The 22,701-nt window shown below is 42.6% G+C and overlaps 1 protein-coding gene across 2 annotated transcripts in view; it reads left to right on the forward strand.

The window, feature by feature from the left end:
- The window catches only part of LOC119656698 (DNA topoisomerase 1), a 36,101-nt gene extending 17,874 nt beyond the window's left edge, over positions 1-18,227 (forward strand). Inside the window, exons 1-5 of one of the 2 annotated variants that reach the window (XM_038063204.1) lie at positions 5,702-5,857; positions 5,924-7,053; positions 7,121-7,371; positions 7,493-7,686; positions 17,178-18,227. In XM_038063204.1, the coding sequence (XP_037919132.1) occupies positions 5,742-5,857; positions 5,924-7,053; positions 7,121-7,371; positions 7,493-7,686; positions 17,178-17,280 (1,794 nt within the window). In that variant the 5' untranslated portion in view covers positions 5,702-5,741 and the 3' untranslated portion in view covers positions 17,281-18,227. Of the gene's footprint in view, positions 1-5,701; positions 5,858-5,923; positions 7,054-7,120; positions 7,372-7,492; positions 7,687-17,177 lie in introns of those variants that run through there. The other variant, XM_038063203.1, reaches the window with a different exon arrangement.
- The last annotated feature ends 4,474 nt before the right edge of the window (positions 18,228-22,701 follow it).

A 22,701-nucleotide genomic window follows, 5' to 3' on the forward strand; every position in this document is an offset into this window, starting at 1 on the left:
CCTGGTCAAGAAATTTAATTTATTTTTGTCAGTCACTCGTCGAACTCATTTTGACGAATATAGCCGTAAGCAAAATAGAAAAGACATTGATTTCGATTTCGTGAAGGGCAGAGGAAATTAGCCAGATATGATTTACTGTCGAGTCCAAGTTGGCCTTGAGAGAGGCGGGGTGGAAACAGGGACGTTCCTCCGGGGTGGAGTCTCCTTGTGCATAATCTATTCGATAAATGCTATCCCGAGACTTCTTCAATCCTCTAACAAATGGGGTAAAAATCTTGCGGGTTTGAACTGAAAGAAAGGAGGAACCCTAAAGAAATTCTAGGCGAGACGTTGACACTAGGAAATCTGGTGCAGAGAATGCTAGCACGTCAGGATGATTAGGGCATCAACACCAAGATCGCAATTATCCAGAGTAAACTGCAAAAGGGAGAGTTGCGATGCAGTGCGTGGTTTACATCTCCGCTGTGCCGCCCATTTTGGCGGCGCAATCCTGCGATATAGTTCCCCCAATTGGAAGCGCAATTTGCGCTCGTAGGTGTCATAACCGACGCCATGCGCTCATCGGTCTCGATGAAGGGACCATCGGGCTGGTCGCGGATATGTTGGAACGTCCGACTGAAAGAGCAGCTCATACGGCGGCTGTCAGTAAGTGAGAAAGCGAGGCTGAATTACTTGCTGAACGAACTGGCGCTGGGCGACCGTACCCCCAGCTAGCTGCTTCGAGAAATGAGGCAGCAGGGTTGGGATAAGGTCGGCTCAGAGCTGTTGAAATCTCTGTGGCAGCAACTCGTAGAGAGCACCCGCGCCCGGTGTTACTGGAGGTGCTGTCCGCCACTGCCGAGGTGTATGCGCGCTTCGTGTTCGTAAAAGTGTCTAGGAACACACGGCCAGAAATCGAGGACCTTAAACAAACCGTCGCGTTTTCGAACTGGCAGCGACTGTGAGTACTTTGCGTTCCAGAGGTAGATTACGACCGCGTTCATGATCGAGGTCTGCTTCCCGAAAAGGGCGTTCGGGTAGTCGTATTCCGGGGCCCTCGGCGACCCCGAAAATTTGCTAGTACCACCATAAATTCGGAGCCCATGCGACTAAATGCATTACCGGATGCAATTTCAATGCAATAAACTAGGCTCGCTGGGTGCTTTGGCAGCGGCTGACCGAAGCGCCTTGCGATTTTCGACCCTCTGAACAGACGTTGCTTCTGGTCTGCGTACCTCGTCCAAACACGCTAATACTGCAAAACTTGCGATTAACTGCCGCGAACTCCTCTCCGATCCGCAATTATGGCTACAGGCAGGTGGGCCTGAGTCTCGGATTACGTCGAACATTTTTGTAGCAAGTCGTTTCGGTGGTCATTAGTACCCCCATTTGAGACGCAGACTTCCTGTGTCACTATGGGCTGCTGGTAGACCTGGAGAATAGAGCCTTGATAGACCCCGGAACTTTTTTGAAGTTGTGAGGAAAAATGTACACCTGCGGAATCGACACTCTTTCGAATGTTTTCGAGGACATTGCCGGCCATCGCATTCGTGGACTCTTCCAAAAATATCGCAACATCACTACTGAAAGTAGTTTTAGATGTAATGCTATCCTGATCAATGAGGTTCAGATTTGAAAATGTCCTTCAGCTTCCCCCTACGACTTCCCGAGATGCTCGCATTCGTCGTATGGTTTTCTTGGGGTGATTCACTCGTCAGCCATCTTGGGAGAGTGGATTCTACTGCATAGCGTAGCCTGTAATGCAATTGTTGCCACTCCTTAATGTGCGACCTATGCAGTGGCACTTCTGTCTTCCGATCACATTGCGTACGAGTGCCAGGCCGGCGCGTCGACCAAGTGGTTCGTTTAAGATAGTGTCAGGCCAGCGTACTCCAATGATACAATGCAGACAAGCATTGACGAAAGCTTGGAGCTCAACAGTCTCAACTTTATCTTGGTGTTGAGATACATGCATTTCCAGATTTTAGACAGGGCAGCGGAGGCGGATTTAGCACTGTTAACGCGTCGGGCAACATCCAGTTCGGTGCCACTTTGTAGATATACAAATTGATCGACGCCTTCGATGCTCTGCTTATTAATGCAGTTAGGGAGAGTGCGATGACCCGTTAGACTGAGAACCTTGGTTTTGTTAGTGTTTATCTTCATATCTTTTCCACTTGACGTTATAAAATATCTATTTGCTTTTTTCGTTACGATTCGTTTCAAAAATTGCAATTTTTAATCTTGCTGCATTTTTTCGAATTTTGTTTGGTCAATTGGCATCGATTAAAGCTGCATTCGTAACCCTACCATGTCCACTGCATTCCAGCTCTCCTGGCATGCAAGCATTTTTCCAATTATATTTTCCGGTGCTAGTGTTCCTCCCAATGTCTCCTCTAGACCCTGCCTTTCCTTAGCGAATCTAGGACAATGGAGGGAAACATGCTTCGGAATATCGCAGCTGGGACAGTTGGGTGAGCTGTCCTGCTTAAGGTTTCCTCTCTTTCGGCGTTTTTCATTTGTCGATCAAAGGAAGAATCGGGTCCATCATAGATACGTGCCATCTTATCGGCCAAAATGTCGATCGGCATCATTTCAGCTACTGCATAGACCGCTGCGTCCGAGATGGTTCTATAACCACAGCACACCCTTAGGTTGGTCTTTCTGGACACTGCGCTCATCTTTTGATCATTGCATGCGGTTTGCAATGCAGTTGATCAAATTGGCGCTGCGTAAAGCAGTATAGAACTCTCCACTCTAGCTATAAGCAGCCTACGAGTGCATCGCGGGCCTCCAACATTTGGTATCATACTTTCCAGAGCCACGCTAACATTGGACGCATTGGTGCAAATATTTTGTAAGTGCTGCTTGAAATTCAATGTCGCATCTATTATCGTCATCATCATCAACGGCGCAACAACTGGTATCCGGTCTAGGCATGCCTCAATAAGGAACCCCAGACGTCCCGGTTTTGCGCCTAGGTCCACCAATTCGATATCCCTAAAAGTTGTCTGTCGTCCTGACCTACACTATCGCTCCATCTCAGGCAGGGTCTGCTTCGTCTTCTTTTTCTACCACAGATATTGCCCTTATAGACTTTCCGGGCTGGATTATCCTCATCCATACGGATTAAGTGACCCGCCCACCGTAACCTATTGAGCCGGATTTTATCCACAACCGGACGGTCATGGTATCGTTCATAGATTTCGTCGTTATGTAGGCTACGGAATCGCCCATCCTCATGTAGGGGGCCAGAAATTCTTGGAAGGATTCTTCTCTCGAACGTGGCCAAGAGTTCGCAATTTTTCTTGCTAAGAATCGAGGTTTCCGAGGAATACATAAGGACTGGCAAGGTCATAGTCTTGTACATAAGAGCTTTGATCCTGTGGTGAGACGTTTCGAGCGAAGCAGTTTTTGTACGCTGAAATAGACTGTTCGCAGCCAGTAACCGTGTGCTTATTTCATCGTCATAGCTGTTATCGATTGTGATTTTCGACCCTAGATAGAAATTTTCAACGATCTCAAAGTTGCAGTCCTATCTATTGTTTTCGTTTGACCAGTGCGATTCGATGTTGGTTCTCCCAGACTTCCTTTTTCTGTTTGTAAAGTCGCTTCTCCGGTCGACGCAGTTCGTGATAAGTCCCCGCGCGTGCTCACGTCCTTCGAGAACATTACTCGTTATGTGGCATTTTTTCGTTTCGTTGCCAGCCTACGTTCATCGTCGAACCAGCCTATCCGATTTTTTTTTTGTGACTGGGGCCAAGTATGTTTGTGGTCGATAATAAGGTTTTTCAGGTGATTGTGAAAATCATTTGTTGATGCTTCATCTCCAGGATTTTTGTTGACTGCGGATGTTACAGCATCTATTTCCCCTCATATGTGCTGCGGAGGACTGTGCTGTGGATGGCTTCAGTGTTTACTCTCACCTGCTTGGTGTTGTTATTCGAGCCCAGAGCACGAAATAGTGATCCGAGTCTATATTGGCCCCCCTTTATGTTCTGACATTTATTAAGCTATGGGAGCCAACGTATCGCCTGAATACGGGCTCCATCCCTACTTGGCTTTTAAAATCCCCAAGTATGATTTTGGTATCATACCTGGGACAGGCTACGAGGATTCGTTCTATTGCCATGTAGAAGGTATCCTTCTCCGCCTCTGCAGTCTCTTATGTAGGGGCGTGAACGTTAATGAGGCTTTTATTTCTAAATTTGGATCGCAAGCGCATAGTGCATAGCCATTCGCTTATGTTTTCAAAGCCGATGACAGCAGGTTTAATTTTTTGGCCGACTAAGAATCCTGCTCCGAGCACATGGTCACACGCACATGGATGGTCGCTATAATATATGGTGTAGTGACTCTTCTCTCCTTCCAAATGCTTCCAGGAAACCGATTCTTGTCCAACGCATCTCCTGCATCGCTGTTACATCAGCCCTATATTGGGACAGGGTATCAGTTACTTGCTTGGCAACTCCTCTGTACAGGGACCGCACGTTCCATGAGAAAATGCGCAAATCGTTATTTTGTTTACGTTGCCGGGTTCGTCGTTGTGTTAACAGTCCAGTCCGAGGTTCCTGTTGTGGCTTCATAACTTCGGTTTTCCGTGTAGGGTAGTCAGCCCAACTCTCAACCTGGAGGACCCGTTGGTTCAATTTTTCCCTTTTTTTTGGTGCGGAATTCTCCGTCTGCAGCTTTTCGTATGGAAAGAGCATGGAGCATGTGGAAGTGGAGATGGGGTTTGGCAGTATAGCTGGTTGGTGTTGGTCCAGCAGGCGTTTCCTAGGTTTTATTCTACATGTTGGGTTCCAATCGACGTTTCTCCCTGGAATCTACACTACCCTTTGGCTACCGCAATTATGTGCAGTCCAAGGTCTCGTGTCGCCTGCTTGAACTGGACGAAGGCGTATAAATCGCCTTCGGGTTCTTTCCATGATCTTGACTTTGTCAGCATAAGCCAGCAGTTGGGCCGACTTAAAGAGGACAGTGCCTCCTGCATTGTTATCAGCACCATGGATCACCTCCTACAGAGCCAGGTTAAGAAGGATATATGATAGGGCATCCTCTTGTCTGAAACCGTTGTTGGATGGTGAATGGTCTCACGAGTGATCTTTCTGTTCTTATCTGGCGCCGCACATTGATCAAAGTCGGTCTAGTCAGTTTGTAGGATTTTACCCTGGTTGTGCTATCGTAGGCGGTCTTAAAGTCGATGAAAAGATGGTGCAAGTGATGTCCATATTCCAACAGTTTTTCCATCGCTTGTCACAGAGAGAAAATTTGATCTGTTGTTGATTTGTTTGGAGTGAAGCCTTTTTGATATGTATGGGCCAATGATGTCCTGGGGGGATTATGGGGCTATCCGACTTAGCGAGATAGAGGAGAATATCTTATAGATGGTACTCAGCAACGTGATACCTATATAATTGCTACACTGCGTGCTATCCCCCTTTTTATGTATGAGACAGATAATGCCTCTTTGCCAGTCGTCAGGCATTGATTCGCTGTCCCACATCATCTTCAGTTGACTTTACTGGCGACAGAGGCGTATGTGATTAGACTTTATTATGGTTTGGTGCTGGCTTGTCTGTCTATTATTGGTGTAGAGATGGCGCTGGAGGTGCAGCCGTGTTCGTTAAGTTAATGGTTCGCGTCTTAGAATAAAGTGCTAAACGAAAGTTACATCACAACAGCACTTCGAAATTGACAAGAGAAATGTGTTCACGGAATACTAGGGCTGGAGGAGAATGTTTTGAAATGTTCCGCGTATAATGTTAGTCTTTCAATGCAATTTAATTGCATTTAGAAGAGCTATCCCTGCAGTAGGTTTTTTCGTGAGAAGTGCTCGAACTTCCAAAAAGTCTCTTCCAGTCAAAGTTGCTCCTAGGTGGTACCATAACCTTTCTAATGTGGGCTCAGTTACTTAAGATTCTCTTATCTGTTATCATTTCAGGTGGGAAGAGGAGAAGCGCGAAGATGGTGTCAAGTGGAATTTCCTGGAACACAAAGGGCCTGTTTTTGCTCCTGATTACGAGCCACTGCCAGCTAACGTGAAATTCTTCTACGACGGCAAAGAGATGAAATTGTCTCAGGACGCCGAGGAGATAGCTAGTTTCTACGCGAGGATGTTAAACCACGATTATGTGACTAAACAAGTCTTCAATGATAATTTCTTCAAAGATTGGCGCAAGTCCATGACGTCCAAGGAGAAGGAAACCATCAAACACTTGGACAAGTGCAATTTCGAGCAGATGCATCAATACTTCCAAATGTTATCTGAGAAGAATAAGAATCGATCGAAGGAAGAAAAGTTGGCCCTGAAGGAAGCCAATGAGAAACTGGTCGCAGAGTATGGTTTCTGCACTATTGATGGCCACAAGGAGAAGATTGGTAACTTCAAACTTGAACCGCCGGGTCTGTTCCGTGGCCGAGGAGAGCATCCTAAAATGGGTTTGGTGAAAAAGCGCCTCATGCCTGAGGATATTATGATAAACTGTTCGAAGGACAGTAATATACCACAACCTCCGAAAGGGCACAAGTGGAAGGAAGTTCGTCACGACAACACGGTTACCTGGTTGGCATCGTGGGTAGAAAACATCCAGGGTCAGGTTAAGTACATTATGTTGAATCCCAGTTCAAAATTGAAAGGAGAGAAGGACTACATGAAATACGAAACCGCTCGTCGCCTAGACAAGCACATAGACAAAATTCGACACACCTACCGCGAAGAATGGAAATCGAAGGAGATGAGAATACGACAACGAGCCGTAGCTCTTTATTTCATAGATAAATTGGCTTTGAGAGCTGGTAACGAGAAGGACGAGGACCAAGCTGATACAGTAGGCTGCTGCTCGCTGCGTGTAGAACACATAGCTCTCCACAAAGAAATGGACGGTAAGGAAAACGTGGTCGTTTTCGATTTCCTCGGTAAGGATTCCATTCGTTACTATAATGCGGTCGAGGTCGAAAAGCGGGTGTTCAAGAATTTGGAACTGTTCATGGAGAATAAGAAAGAAGGCGATGATTTGTTCGATCGGTTGAACACAAGTGTTTTGAATGAACATTTGAGAGATCTTATGGAAGGTGAGTTAGAACTATTAACGCTCTGCATGTTGTGAGAGACTTACTGAATAGTTAATGTCAATTTCAGGACTTACCGCTAAGGTATTCCGTACGTACAACGCATCAATCACGCTACAAAATCAATTAGACCTGCTTACTGATCCTGATTCAAGTGTACCGGAAAAACTTTTAGCCTACAATCGTGCCAATCGCGCCGTAGCTGTTCTGTGCAACCATCAACGGTCTGTGCCTAAAGGTCACGAGAAAAGTATGTCAAATTTGAAGGAGAAAATTCGGCAAAAGCGTGAAGCTATTGATGATTGTGAAGCTGAACTTCATGTGAGTATTTCGGCTTTTTAGTTTGCTATTTTTGCATCAATATTTTTCTAGTTATTTTAAACTATCAAATTGTGATCAATAGGAATCTAATAAAAAATTTTGTTTTTCTTATTTTACTCAGGATCTTCAAAAGGCCGCCAAAAGAGGTTCTGTAAAGGAGAAAATCAATTGCGATAAGAAGAGAAAGCAACTGGAACGGCTCAAGGAGCAACTCAAAAAATTAGAACTACAAGAGACTGATAGGGATGAGAACAAAACTATTGCATTGGGTACATCAAAACTGAACTATCTCGATCCAAGGATATCGGTTGCATGGTAAGTTCTTTCATTCTTTAACTGTTGTTAGTGGTAATTGCAGTTTGGTAGTGGTTTTTTCATTAGACAATTGTTGCGTTACATTCAAATTTATATCATTGGTTACGTGCAAAAAGTGTTTTTACCTCGATCAAGGCATTGGAAATGTTGTGTTGGGCTAGTGGCGTGACATGATCACATCCGAAATGAGGATATGCGCGATCGATATGGGGTTGCTTTGATTGTAGAAAAATTGTGAGAGAGACGTCCTCGATTGTATAATCATTAATCCGCACTAACGAAAATTCACTTGCCAAGATTGCTTTGAACATCGAAATCTATGGCAAGCGACCAAAAGGCCGGTCGAAATGACGGTAGCTTGGTACGCTGGTGATTTGAAGGCCTCACGATTGACATCCGAATCAGGCCTTTGATAAAATAAAATGGCGCAACCGATCACGTCGGGCCGACCGCGCTTGTGAACGGGACAAAGGCTAAAGAAAAGACGATGAAGGCATTGCAAAAGATCTTAATCCCCAACAAAATGTTCGGCCTTTTTCATGGCTAAACGTGGGATTTGATCAGGAAGAAGACGTTAGTGCTGAGGACGGGAGAATACGTACGTGCAAATTAGAATTAGGAAAATGTTTCATTTTTAATAAATGATGGTAGCCAATCACCTTTTCCAGTAGTCGAATGGGCCACCACCACTTTGAAATTGATTCATTTCTGCGTATATGGTCAAATTTTGATGACATACCAAGTTAGCGTTTATGTGCTGGAAGTTATACCGCCTACCATGGTTCCATGATAATTTTTTCCAAGCGAAGCCTAGGATTTCTTAGTTGAAAATCTCTACTAGAAAAAAGTATCATCTCCATGTATTCGCAGTTAGTTCCTTTTTTTGTACGCAAGTTGTTTCGAATGACAGATCCCTCTGGAGAATGTTATCAAATCCGTTTTTTGACACAAGTCGTTGAGCGCTCAGACAAATTTAATATTTTATCGTCAATGTTTAATGGATGAGAACAGCTAGTCAATTTTCGAACTAGTAATTTATTCTATTCTTGGGAGCTAGGAGTTCACAAAAGTCTTGAAACAACAACAAACCTTCTTAAAATCAGTTTACTGTCGGTCTGTCTGTCTGTCGTCACACGAATTTTTCTCGGAGACGGTTATAACGATTGACACCAAATGTGTTGGGAAGGTGGGAACTGTGAACGCTCACGCATACAGTGAGTTACATCCTTTAACGTCGAATTTAAGGGGGGTCTCCATACATGCAAAAGGCGGGTGCAAAGCAATAAACTCTCTCACGCATCGCAACAGTTCAATTTTCCGGACTTTTCTGCGTGCCGCATTGCGCATCCGATTTGTTGTATATTGCCTCATACAAGTCCGTGTAATGAACTTCATTTGACAGCTCGCAGTCACTCCGGTGTTGTATTTGGGTCTTAAGGTAGCATGAAGAACGTAACTGATAGCAAGAAGAAATAATATCCGTGACAGGATGCAACCCTGGCGGATTCCGCGTTCGAGCTCAAATTCTTCTCAGGCTTTACTATCCTGCATCATATGCTCCTTCTGACTAGAGCACGACAGAAACATTCCCTGCTCAAGCTTTTTAGATGAAGTGAAAATTTAAACTCCGCAGACTATTCCGAAATGATCCGTACCGTGTATGGTCAATGCAGGAGGATCCGGAGCGGAAACCAGTTGTCGATCAAGCTTTCGAGATGTTCTTTGATGCGTCTCAGGATTATTTTAACTATTATCTTTGCGACGGCAGGGGTAAGCTGATATCTATTCAATTGTCCGACTCAAAACGGGTGCCCTTTGGAATCTTAACGATAATCCCCTCTGAGTGAAATTATGCGGTGTTTCCAACGATTAATTAATTGAAATAATAAAAACTTGTTGTTTCTTTTTCGTTGGTGTGGATATTTATTCTTGCAAATACCGATATTTCGGGGACCACTTGTTCCCTTCATCAATGCAGTGGAAATTCTGCTGTGTTCAGTGTGGGTCTCACCGGGGTTACTGGATTTTCAGGTAGCTTCTTGGGTTAGGAAAGCGAGACCAATTTTTACTTTTTCCGCTGGCCAGGGTATATTCCTTCTTTTAGGCACGCATGACAGTTGTCGGCAATAGGGGGGCCAAGTCTTCACTATTAGTTTCGAAGTGCTGTTAGAAATGCGTTTACCTTCCGCTGCTTTGGTGGTGAAGGAACAAAGTGACAACAATTTCTTTGAGGAGGCACAGACAGAGATCTTCGCAGCCTTATCATTACCACTTATAGGCCCCACGCCAAGGGTTTATATTACCATCTTCGCAAACTGTAACTTGTTAGCACTGATGAAGGGAACAAGTGGTTCCCGAAATATCGGTATTTGCAAGAATAAATATCCACACCAACGAAAAAGAAACAACAAGTTTTTATTATTTCAGATAATCCTTTCTTCCTTCCTTCCTTCCCCGATCAACGCAATAGCAAATTCTCTCATGGCACTTCACACTCTAGTTTGAACTTCCTGGGATTTTGCTCGGTTACCATCTCTCGCCACGGTCAATAGAACCAACCCCTTCCATTGATCCGCATCCACGATTCCGTAGTCAGCCAGATCTTATGATGTCCCTTCGAGGCGTTCTGCTTAGCAGTCGAGAAAAGAGCATTTTCGATGGCGGTCCAATGTTCATCGATATTCTCAGGCGGGTTACTCAGTCTATCTGCTGTCCGATTAGCAAATAGCTCTCCCTCTGTCGAGTGACAGCTGGGTCATACAAGCGGTCGATATTGAACTTTGGGAAGGGGGCGTTCGGTTGCTTTCATTTTTGGAGTTGACATTGCCACCATGCATTTTGTCTTCCCTTCATTAATATGCAGCTCAAAATCTCGCGCCGTCTGTTCAATTTGGATGAAAGCAGTTTGCGGGTCGTTCAAGGGTGTCTCTTGAATTTACATTGGTATTATGGGTCACTTTTTCTAGAGACAAGGTATGAAGGATGCATTATATGTACTCGTATTAGATCGTTATGTGTTAGATGGTCTTGAGGGTTATCCTGCGGCTTTTATCTGGCTTTGCACATCGGCCAGGGACAGGCTAGTCAGTCTTATCAATTTAGTTGGGATGCCGACTCTCTCTCTTTAAACCGTCTATTGAAAATATTGATGAAGACTGCCGAAATCAAAAGTGTCATTATATGTGATACTGATAAAGTTGTCGGTCACATCCCAAAACGGTGTTACAAGATCTTATTGACTGCGGAAACGTGGAGCTCTGTTGATAGCTGTTAATGGGATGAGCGCGATGCGCTTGGGCTCCATGATCGTGAAGTGCAACGTACTGTGTGTCGTGACATGAGGGTAATTATTGTGTAGGTAAAAGAAGCAGAGTCTACCACAAATAATAACAATTTCGCTATCATATACTGGTTCAAGAAACAGCTTGCAGCTAAGCCTTCCAATGATCCTGTAATAAAAACGGCATGAACGGGCTCAAACAGTGAAGACGCGACCTGTCTCTGTTGAAATTCGATTTCTACAGTCTCTGGGAGTAATTAGTTCCACTCATTCGCGAAGTCCTGGGTATCTAAGATGTTTCCCAGTGAGTGTAAAGACCACGTTAAAACATTTCGTATCATTGTGGAAATGTGTGCCTAGTTTGAACTTCTGCTCCATGTACTCTCATCAGGGGGTGCAATGGCAAAACATCGAAAGCTGCGATAAATTTGACTGTAAACCGATGAGCAGTAATTTTGAAGGAGTTGACTTGTAGAATTAGAAAGAGTATGATCTGCCAACTTTATGTTGGCAACGGGCAGAGCAGTCGGAGCAGAAAATGCGGAAATAAGACGGGAAGGGCTGAAATTCCTGTGGCTCGAGGTATCCCTCAATATCTGATAGATATTTGGTTTGATGGTTTTATTGAGGTTTTATGGGCGAACGTAGGACCTTAGAGTTGACTTGATTAACTTGATGAAGAGGATTTCAGCCGAGATTAGTGTTTTACATGTAAGTCATCATGAATTTCTAAATGTACGCAGCTTAGGCCACAAGGTGGCAGCAAAGAACGGAACAAAGACAAAGAAGTCGTAGCTCTTTCATCCTCCTGTAAATACATGTAGCTACGAGTTAATAAATTCATTGTAGTGGGAGAGCTCAATAAAAATTGAACATTAAGAAATTGGGAAACCACTAGGATCCAGGAAAGGGTTTTTGTAGGAATTTAGCCTGGTTGATTGATGCATTTCAGAGGTTTGCAGTTCACCAGTTATGTACCTGTTGCAATTAAAATAAATCGAAATAAAGTAGAGGCGCCTGTGTTGCGCAGTGGACTCCAAGGGAGCTTTACGTGCCACACGTTTGTTCCATACACTGGCTGCATGAAAGTATTCGTCGATTTGGCCTCCCGCCGGCTTCTGACTATTTGGAGCTTTCTTGTAAAGCCTTAAGGAAGTCATCTCGTGGAATCGAATTTTTGTTTTTGTCATCAATTGCATCCAGATATGTGTAGAATATATGAGCAAAAGGATTTTTTGATAATCGGTGTAGTTCGGAAATTATAGTGTTAAAAACGTAATAAATCACATGCCAAATTTATGTCATCATCATCATCAACGGCGCAACAACCGGTATCCGGTCTAGGCCTGCCTTAATAAGGAACTCTAGATATCCCGATTTTGCGCCGAGGTCCACCAATTCGATATCCCTAAAAGCTGTCTGGCGTCCTGGCTCACACCATCGCTCCATCTTAGGCAGGGTCTGCCTCGTCTTCTTTTTCTACCATAGATATTGTCCTTATAGACTTTCCGGGTGGGATCATCCTCATCCATACGGATTAAGTGACCCGCCCACCGTAACCTATTGAGCCGGATTTTATCCACAACCGGACGGTCATGGTATCGCTCATAGATTTCGTCATTGTGTAGGCTACGGAATCGTCCATCCTCATGTAGGGGGCTAAAAATTCTTCGGAGGATTCTTCTCTCGAACGCGGCCAAGAGTTCGCAATTTTTCTTGCTAAGAACCCAAGTTTCCGAGGAATACATGAGGACTGGCAAGATCATAGTCTTGTACAGTAAGAGCTTTGACCCTATGGTGAGACGTTTCGAGCGGAACAGTCTTTGTAAGCTGAAGTAGGCTCTGTTGGCTGACAACAACCGTGCGCCGATTTCATCATCGTAGTTGTTATCGGTTGTGATTTTCGACCCTAGATAGGAGAAATTGTCAACGGTCTCAAAGTTGTATTCTCCTATCCTTATTCTTCTTCGTGTTTGACTGATTCGTCTTCGGTGCTGACGTTGCCACCATATATTTGGTCTTGCCTTCATTGATGTGCAGCCCAAGATCTCGCGCCGCCTGCTCGATCTGGATGAAGGCAGTTTGTACGTCTCGGGTGGTTCTTCCCATGATGTCGATATCGTCAGCATAGGCCAGTAGTTGGGTGGACTTGAAGAGGATCGTACCTCTTGCATTCACCTCAGCATCACGGATCACTTTCTCGAGGGCCAGGTTAAAGAGGACGCATGATAGCGCATCCCCTTGTCGTAGACCGTTGTTGATGTCGAATGGTCTTGAGAGTGATCCTGCTGCTTTTATCTGGCCTCGCACATTGGTCAGGGTCAGCCTAGTCAGTCTTATTAATTTCGTCGGGATACCGAATTCTCTCATGGCCGTGTATAGTTTTACCCTAGCTATGCTATCATAGGCGGCTTTAAAGTCGATGAACAGATGGTGCAACTGTTGTCCATATTCCAACAGTTTTTCCATCGCTTGCCGCAGAGAGAAAATCTGATCTGTTGCTGATTTGCCTGGAGTGAAGCCTCTTTGGTATGGGCCAATGATGTTCTGGGCGTATGGGGCTATCCGGCCTAGCAAGATAGTGGAGAATATCTTATAGATGGTACTCAGCAACGTGATACCTCTATAATTGCTGCACTGTGTGATATTTCCCTTTTTATGTATGAGACAGATAATGCCTCGTTGCCAATCGTCAGACATTGATTCGCTGTCCCATACCTTGAGCACAAGTTGATGAACCACTTGGTGTAACTGGTCGCCTCCATATTTAACCAATTCGGCTGTAATTCCATCGGCTCCTGGCGACTTATGATTTTTTAGCCGATGAATTGCACGGACTGTTTCTCCTAAACTTGGTGGTGGCAGTATTTGTCCGTCGTCTTCAGTTGGCGGGACCTCCAACTCGCCGATGTTCTGGTTGTTCAGTAGCTCATCAAAGTACTCAACCCATCGCTCTAATATGTCCATTCTGTCGGAAATCAGATTTGCCTCTTTGTCTCGGCAGGATGAGCATCGAGGTGTATAAGGCTTCATCCTGCTGACTTGTTGGTAAAACTTTCGCCTTCTGTGCCTGGTGCGGTTGCTCCCTGTACTTTTCTAGTTCACAGACTTGTTGGTTCTCCCAGGCTTCCTTTTTCCGTCTGTGAAGTCGCTTCTCCGCTCGACGGAGTTCGTGGTAAGTCTCTGCGCGTGCCCGCGTTCTTTGAGAATGCAACATTACTCGGTATGCGGCATTCTTCCGTTCCGTTGCTAGCTTACATTCATCGTCAAACCAGCCGTTCCGACTCCTTTTACGGCTGGGGCCAAGTATATTTGTGGCCGTATCCATGATAACGTTCTTCAGGTGGTTGTGAAGATCATTTGTTGATGCTTCATCTCCAGGTCCTCTGTTGACTGCGGTTATTGCGGCATCCATTTCCCTCTTATAGGTGTCGCGGAGGGTTGTGTTGTGGATGGCCTCAGTGTTCACTCTCACCTGATTGTCAGAGGGGATTCTAGGTGGTATTGTTATTCGGGCTGGGAGCACCATGCCAACGAGAAAGTGGTCCGAGTCTATATTGGCCCACCTATATGTTCTGACATTCATCAAGGCTGAGAGGTGACGGCGTTCGATCAACACGTGGTCAATTTGGTTGAAAGTGGTCCCGTCTGGAGAGGCCCACGTATGTTTGTGGACCGCTTTCCGCGCAAACCAGGTACTTCCAACAACCATTTCGTGTGTCCCTGCTAATTGAATAATCCGCAGTCCGTTATCATTTGTTTTTTCGTGTAAGCTATGGGAGCCAACGTATCGCCTGAATACTGGCTCCTTCCCTACTTGGCTGTTAAAATCCCCAAGTATGATTTTGATATCATATCTGGGACAAGCTTCGAGGGCTCGTTCTACTGCCTCGTAGAAGGTATCCTTCTCCGGCTCTGCAGTCTCCTCTGTAGGGGCGTGAACGTTTATGAGGCTTATATTTCTAAACTTGCCTCGCAAGCGCAGAGTGCATAGCCGTTCGCTTATGTTTTCAAAACCGATAACAGCAGGTTTCATTTTTTGGCTGACTAAGAAACCTACTCCGAGCACATGGTTTACTGGATGACCGCTATAATATATGGTGTAGTGGCTCTTCTCCAGGAAACCGGTCCCTGTCCATCGCATCTCTTGCAACGCTGTTATATCAGCCCTATATTGGGACAGGGTATCGGCTAGCTGCTCATCAGCTTCATCTCTGTACAGGGAGCGCACGTTCCATGAGAAAATACGCAAATCGTTGTTCCTTTGTCGTTGCCGGGTCCGTCGTTTTAAAATCCGTCCTGTCCGAGGCTCCTGTTGTGGCTTCGTAACGAGTTGTTTTCCGTGTAGGGTTGTCAGCCCTACCCAACCCCCAACCTGGAGGACCAGTTGGTACAATTTGTCCCGTTTTTAGGCGCGGGGGACTCGCCTTCATCCTTCTCCGTCTGCAGCTTTTCGTCAAGAAAGAGCTCCCAGCGGTCACCACGTGGAGGTGGAGATAGGGTTTGGTAGTAGAGCTGTTGGTGTTGGTTCAGCAGGCATTTCCCAGGTTTTATGCTCCATCGTGGGTACCAATCCACGTTTCGCCCCGGGACCTATACTACCCTTTGACCTTTGACTTTGTCGATCGCCACAATAAAGCGCGAATTTATCGGTCGGAACGACGTTCGAATGACTTCACAAAAAGGACACGAATTGAAGCCAAGGTTATACATGTGTTCCTTGAAGAAACCTAAGGTTTATGGACTAGGTAGAGTAGATTAATGATCAGTTAAGATTTTATGGCTAAAAGTCACATTCTACGTTTTAAATGCGTTTTTCTCGAAATTGCATATTGAAAATCTCCTGCCACCATAGCCCAAAATCTATCCAACGAAATTCTTTGAAATTTTTACAACTAGGATAATTGCGATTCATTGGATAGTTTTTTTTATTCATTAAAGTAGCCTTAAAAGAACACCAAAGTTTACAAAAAAAATGTTTAAAACGGCACCAAACATTTTGCTTTTAATATTTTTTAATAATCCTAGTTTGCGGACTGTAGCTGTCTGCACGTTAAAATGCCGTTTACAGAAAAACACCTTTTTTAGAGATGGGTGTATAAATTGCTCTGTATTTCAATAATGAACTATGCTATCGGGCTGCAAAAATTATTACGCATGCTCAAATATATATTGAAAAATTCGTGTTTCTATCTTCATCCAGTTCTTCACAAAAAATGTTCAAAAAAAGTAAAAAAAAAACGGCCTTCACACGGGATGACCCCCTTAAACAGAGTGACGCCGCCGGCCTTGGCGGTCTCCCTGCAGGGCTTTTTGACAGCCTCTACAGGTGCTAATTCCAACTCATTTGCAAATTCTCTCATTTTCGCTGATGATATCTGCTTGCTTTCTTACTAGCCATCAAATGGTCGCTTACTTGAAAGACGTGCAGAGTCGAGAGGATAAACACCAACAAACCCAAGGTTCACAGGTTGATTGGTCAGCGCAATCTTTCAATTTGTATAATAGGACAGAATATCAAAGGCTTCGATTAATTTAACTTTTTCGTTAGCGTTGTTTCTATCGATGGTGATATCAAACTTGATGTCGTTTGACGCACTAAACGCTAAATCCGCCACAATGAGACTGTATGAATTTGCTACGTTCCATAATGGAGTAAAAAGGAACCATCGGACATGGAAAGTGATCGCCACTGTTACTCGGAAGCTTCAAGCTTTTATCAAGTCATGTCTGCATCGGGTCGTCGGGGTATTTTGGCCTAAGATTATAACAAACGAAAAGCTTCGGCGGACGGGTCAGATATCCGTGGACGTGTTGTTTAGACGACGAAAGTGGGAGGGGAAGGGGATATGTCACACATTCAGAAAAGTTGACAATTCCATTATGGAACTAACTCTATTCCAAAGTCGCCGGCGAGTGGGTTGGGTTGTCGTAGAACTACGGAACGTAGAATAGTTGAGGAAGAGTGCAAGCGTCTTAGAAAATCGTGGGATGAGTGGAGTATATAGGGAATCATGGTAACCATATTATCTTGAAAAATATCTTAAACTGCAAGAGGGGAAAGATTCTGTTAGATATAAAAAAGACCTTCAGGGATTCCGAGGTTTTCTTAAGGTAGATTTAGTAGAATGATTGACTAGTTTTTCTCTTAGTAAAAATGTTCCGTTTTTCACATGATTTTAAATGCATTTTCTCTCATTTCTTTTTCCAGGTGCAAAAAGTTCGGGGTACCCATTGAAAAGATATTCAATAAGACACAACGGGATAAATTCCGATGGGCTATTCATATGGCCGATGAAAATTATAGATTTTAAATCATTAATTTTAAGATAAACTCAGACGTGTTACGCCTAGATATATGTGAGGAAATTATCGATATAATGTTTGTCAGAAACATCCGCAAGGAATGCAAAATCGTACGTTGAGGCTACGATTATATAATTGTATTTCTCGGGGGTTCGACAAAAACACAAAAAAAAACCATACAAATGTATGCAAAAACAAACCCATCTAGAAACAAACAAAAAAAAAGATATCATTCTAGTGCAGTTAGTAACATTGACATTGATCATGTTCCCTTCCATATTATTTATCCTTGAAACAAGTCGAAATGCATACAAAAATAGTGTAAAACAAAAAAAAAAGTATAAATAAAAAAAATATGTAGATTTTCTATAATTTTTCCGTAGTTTATAGATAGATTGATTTATCCTATTCATTTTTGTTCCCATGCAGTGATTTGATGTTCAATTATCGAAATGTCAAATATTATTTCGTGGTTCAAATGGAATAATTATCTAAATAGGAACTAAGCATCGTTAAGGAACGATCACTCTTGATTTTAGGTTTTACCACAGCGTAACAGAGATTATGAATCCAATTGAAACAAGAAAACAATTTTACCACCAGCAAACTAGCTAAATTTTATATAAATATTACTTAATTGGGAGAGATACGTGACATATGGCTAATTTGTCGATATATAAGTGAAATATATATTTAGATATAATAAATTTCACGTGTAGTTTCGGACCAGCTGCAAACATTTGCTGAGAGAGAGAGAGATAATGTCCCCGAAATTGCTCCTTAAGTAATTCAGATTATTTTAGTTAAGATTTAATTACAATGAAGGTATTTGCAAAGTGCAAAATTCAATTATTTTTTCCAAATAGAATTTTAGATGTAACTCATTGTAAATAAAGTACAGACGTGCATAATTTAATAAAATTGACACATTATAATTGGATTGCAATAAATGGAATTTGGTTTGTGATTTGCCTCTAGGTTAAACAAAGTTGATGAATTTTTGTTGATGTGGGTTGTTGTGGAACTGGACCTTCGGTTGTTCTTTTGGGGAGTGGAATACGACAGTTGTTCAGACATTGGGTTGCTCCAGAGTGAGGTCATGGATTGTTTTACAGCGGAGCTCGGTTCACTTCTTTGTTTCTTTTCTGCTTGTTACTCTTGTTGGAAAAAAGTGCATAGCGAAATTTTGAATTGTTGAATTGGGTGAAGAGTATCTGAAATTTAATATTTTCGGGCCGTCTTCTGTTGTGACCGGTCCGACATCGGCCGACAAATTTTCCTCGGGAGTTTGAGATTTATACAGAGATGTGTATGAATTTGTATGATGCAAGAAAAGCATTGCGTATTGCAGAGATGTATATGTAAAATGGTGGTGTGTATGTCAAAAGTAAGCATTAAGGTTCATACTCGTTTGCCTACAAGAAAAATACTAATTGGAAAACCTTAAAATAAACAATATTTTGTCATTGGCGGCCCATGTTGTATCGATCGCAAGAAAAAAAACCATCTCCTCCTGCTTTTTCGATATTAGTTTCTTTTGCAGGCAGGCAATCTGTTTGTCTTGTGACTGCACTTTGCACAATTCGTCTGCATATTTGCTACGAGAGCTCTGAATATCACTTGTACAGTCAAGTGCTGTTTAAGCCTCGTCAGTTGAAATTTGAACATAAAATTCAAACAAAAAACCTCAAACAACGACCATCTTAGAAAAAATGAAACTATTTGGAAGATGAAAAATTGATTAGCAAATTTTGTATGGCATTTATACGTGATGAAAGGATGGAGACTGGTTGCATTGTCTTATTTTTACTACTGTTAGGATTCCAAGTAATTAACAGTAAACAGAAAAAAACGCAAGAGAATTTTCCACACACACACATACATGAATCAGGTCCATTTGGAAGAAATCAATATAATTTTTAAGATAACTTATTTTCAGTCAACAAGTGACAATGGAAGTTCAATATTGATAAGGAAATATTCAAATAGGATAAGATACAAATAAACAAAAAAAATAACAAATTGATTTTTATTAAATGGAAAACAATATACTTGTAATCTTCAATAAAGTATTATCATGTCCAATATTTTTATTAATTTATTTGTTGTTTGATTGATGGAAGTGTTTTCGTCTTGGGAAACGTACGTTGCAATCCATAGGAAAGTCAAATTTTTGACGACCGATCCTCATGAAACAGACACAATCTGTCTGTGACCTGCCCAGAACTGAGCGATTTAAATACCTCGGGTCAACGCTAGCAGCCAATGGAGAACTGTGTTATGAAACTGCTTTACGCATTAACGCAACCTGGATGATGTGTTCCACTGCTTCGTGATCGACGTATCAACGAGCGCAATGTAGTCCGTCCTGTCGCTCTCTATGATTCTGAGTGTTGGCCAGCTATAAAAGACAATGGACGGCGTCTTGCGGTAATGGCGACGAAGCTGTTGCATTGCACTGGTGGCGTGACACGTTTTGATCACGTTTGAAATGAGAATATCCCCGATTGATATGGGTTTGAACCGATCGTGGAAAAACTGCGAGAGAGGCGTTTTCGATGGTGTGGTCACGTAATTCACGCTAACGAGAATTCACTTACCAATATTGGTCTGAACATCGAAGCCAATGGTAAGCAACCAAAAAGCCGGTAGAAACAACGGTGGCTTGATACGCTGGATGGGGATTTAAAGCCCTCGCGATTACATCCTGATCAGGCATTTGATAAAATAAGATAACGAAATTGATCACGACGGGCCGACCCCGCTTGTGAACGGGACAAAGGCTGAAGAAAAAGAAAAATATGTGAGGAGCGACGAGTGCCCGACACCTCCGTGTCACATGATTAAAAATTTTATTGTCCTCTATTTTTTAGAATGCGATTCAAATAAACCATTTGATGGAAACCCCTGTATCGATAATAGCCAACCTCAAAGGCTTCACACTCTGAGTTTAATATTATTATCAAATGCCAAGAATATAACCTCCATCAAATATAAACAAGACGGGAAACCGGAAACTGAGCGCTTCGGGTATGAAAGGTTTTGTTTGTTTCTTTTGTGAGTATATTTGAGTCCAGAACTATCCCATTTTTACGTAGCCCGTTATGTAAATCCATTCAGCATGTCTGACTACCCACTTTAGTGTGATAATGATATTCAGTTGCAGTTAATTTACATTTGAGCTACTGTAACTTTGTCACTAATAGTATGATTCTAATCAAACTTGGGGATAATATGCTTCATATTATATTTTATTCTACTACCAACTTTTATAACTCTAGGATAAACTTAAGGGGTTTTTTACTCAATTTCCCCAAAAATATGGTTAACTTAATTTGAACAGATATCGATATGGAGAGTATCTTGAGGCTTGGGAACCATATAGAGGCAGCTTCATGATTTTTTTCAGATTTTTCGGTTGGGTAGTTTCTGAGAATGGGTCCGTTAAAGAAATCATCAATTTCCACTCCTCCCACTTCCCGCTTTTCTAACAAATCTCAAAACTAAGTCCGGCTTGGAAAAGTACTAATCGAGACCTTTCATTTGATACCCCACATGACTACATTCGGTGAAAAAATGTTTACACCCCCCTTTTATATGTATGGGGACCCCCATCCTCCCTAAATTCAACCTTGAAGGATATCACTCACTGCATGTCGGGGGGTCCACAGTTCCCACCTTCTCACCAAATTTCGCGTCAATCGGTATAGCCGTTTCTGAAAAAAGTGCTGGTGACAGACACACTGACAGACAGACACCTCGCCTAATTGTCCAAACTGCCAACCCAGCCCACGTTTTTTTCCAGTGTCCTAGGTTCGTGGAAGAAAGGAGGAGCCTAGAGGAAACTCTAGATGAAGTGCTATCACCGGAAAATTTTGTCCGAAGAATGGTAGCTTGTCAGGAAGAAGGATGCGATCAATTCCATGATCGATATGATGATATGATAAACTGTGAAAAGCAGAAGTGAGGAAGACGCGGTTACGAACTCCGCGGGCAGACGAAAGGAGACCTGGCTAAAGTAAGCTAACTCCGTCCCGTGATGTAATACCTAAAGGTGGTTCCACCGGGTAGGGGGAAGTCGGTGGTGGTTTTAGTGGCTAAAAATCCCACACTCTGGCGTGCCCAGGCCAGAGTCTTTTGAAGATTTACACCTCCTCGAGAAATAAAAAAAAAAGAAAGACAACAGACAGATAGACAGACATTGAACCGATTATAAGGTTTTGTTTGTAAAACAAAACCTTAAAAAAGGCTGGGGAGAATTAGATTCTTCTTGAATGGAATTTTAATATTTCACCCGAATGTCAATTCTCGTCAATTATGACGTCAGCATCTTATTCGTATGGGTTAGGATGCTGTTAATTCGCACGAAATTGCTAAGTTTGAACTGCTATAACTTTGGCGTTAATGGCGAGGTTTTCATGAAATTTAGCACGTAAATACGAAATATTGTCCTCTATGCTGGTACAAAATTCGGAAATCCTAGGATGAATTTAAGGGGGGTTTTTCAGTAAATTTCTAAAAGTTAGTAATATACTATTAGTAAGTTTATTTGAGCAGATATCGGAGTGGGACATATTTTGAGGCCTAGATTTCATCTAAGCACACTACCCTGATTTTTGTCGGATTTTTAGGTTGGGTAATTTCTGAAAATGAGTCCTATCTCACTTTAAGTGCGTACATTTTGACTCCTTACTAACGCACTTTGTAATTTACGCCAAAACTAATGTCAGTTTCGGAAAGTACAAATCGAGACCTTTCATTTGATATCCTACATGGTTACATCCTGTAAAAAGATTTTTTGAATCCCCCTTTGTTTTACACAAAACCTTAAAAAGAACGAAAAAAAAATCCAAAAGTAAAAGAAAGAAAAAGAAAAAATTTATAAAAGACAAAAAAATCGAATAAAAAAAACAAGAAACAAAATCAAGTAAAAAATAGGAAACAAAAGAAATCAAAATCAAAAATAAAACTCACGCGATGGTTCACTCCGAGCTCAGCGTGGCGTGTAATTGCTTGACTCGTTTCGCTGTAAATAATTACGCATTCAATGTATAAATTTCTTAATTATTCAGAATGCAACATTTTCGATGGTGTCACCGCTTTTCCTCGGTCCGATCCTACTACTTCAACGATATTGCAACAAAGTGAAAATGAACGAGTCATTTTAAGTTCCCAAATGTAGTCCATGGTAACTAGTGTAAACTTCTTTGCATAATGAAATCTTCTAGGAGATTACTAGAACCGTCGACAATGCACTTGGTTTGCATTTAGCTGCCTGTTCTGTAAATAAGGAACTGAATCGTCGAACCGCTAACCGCCTCGAGCAATTTTTCTCCTAACACAAGAACCGTGCGAACTCGAGTTTTTCCTTTTTTGATTGCTCGAATCAACAGCACGGACGAGATTCTCTAATTCATAATTAATTCCGC

Source organism: Hermetia illucens, chromosome 5 (genome assembly GCF_905115235.1).
Source record: "Hermetia illucens chromosome 5, iHerIll2.2.curated.20191125, whole genome shotgun sequence".
In the NCBI taxonomy this organism is placed as follows: Eukaryota; Metazoa; Arthropoda; class Insecta; order Diptera; family Stratiomyidae; genus Hermetia; species Hermetia illucens.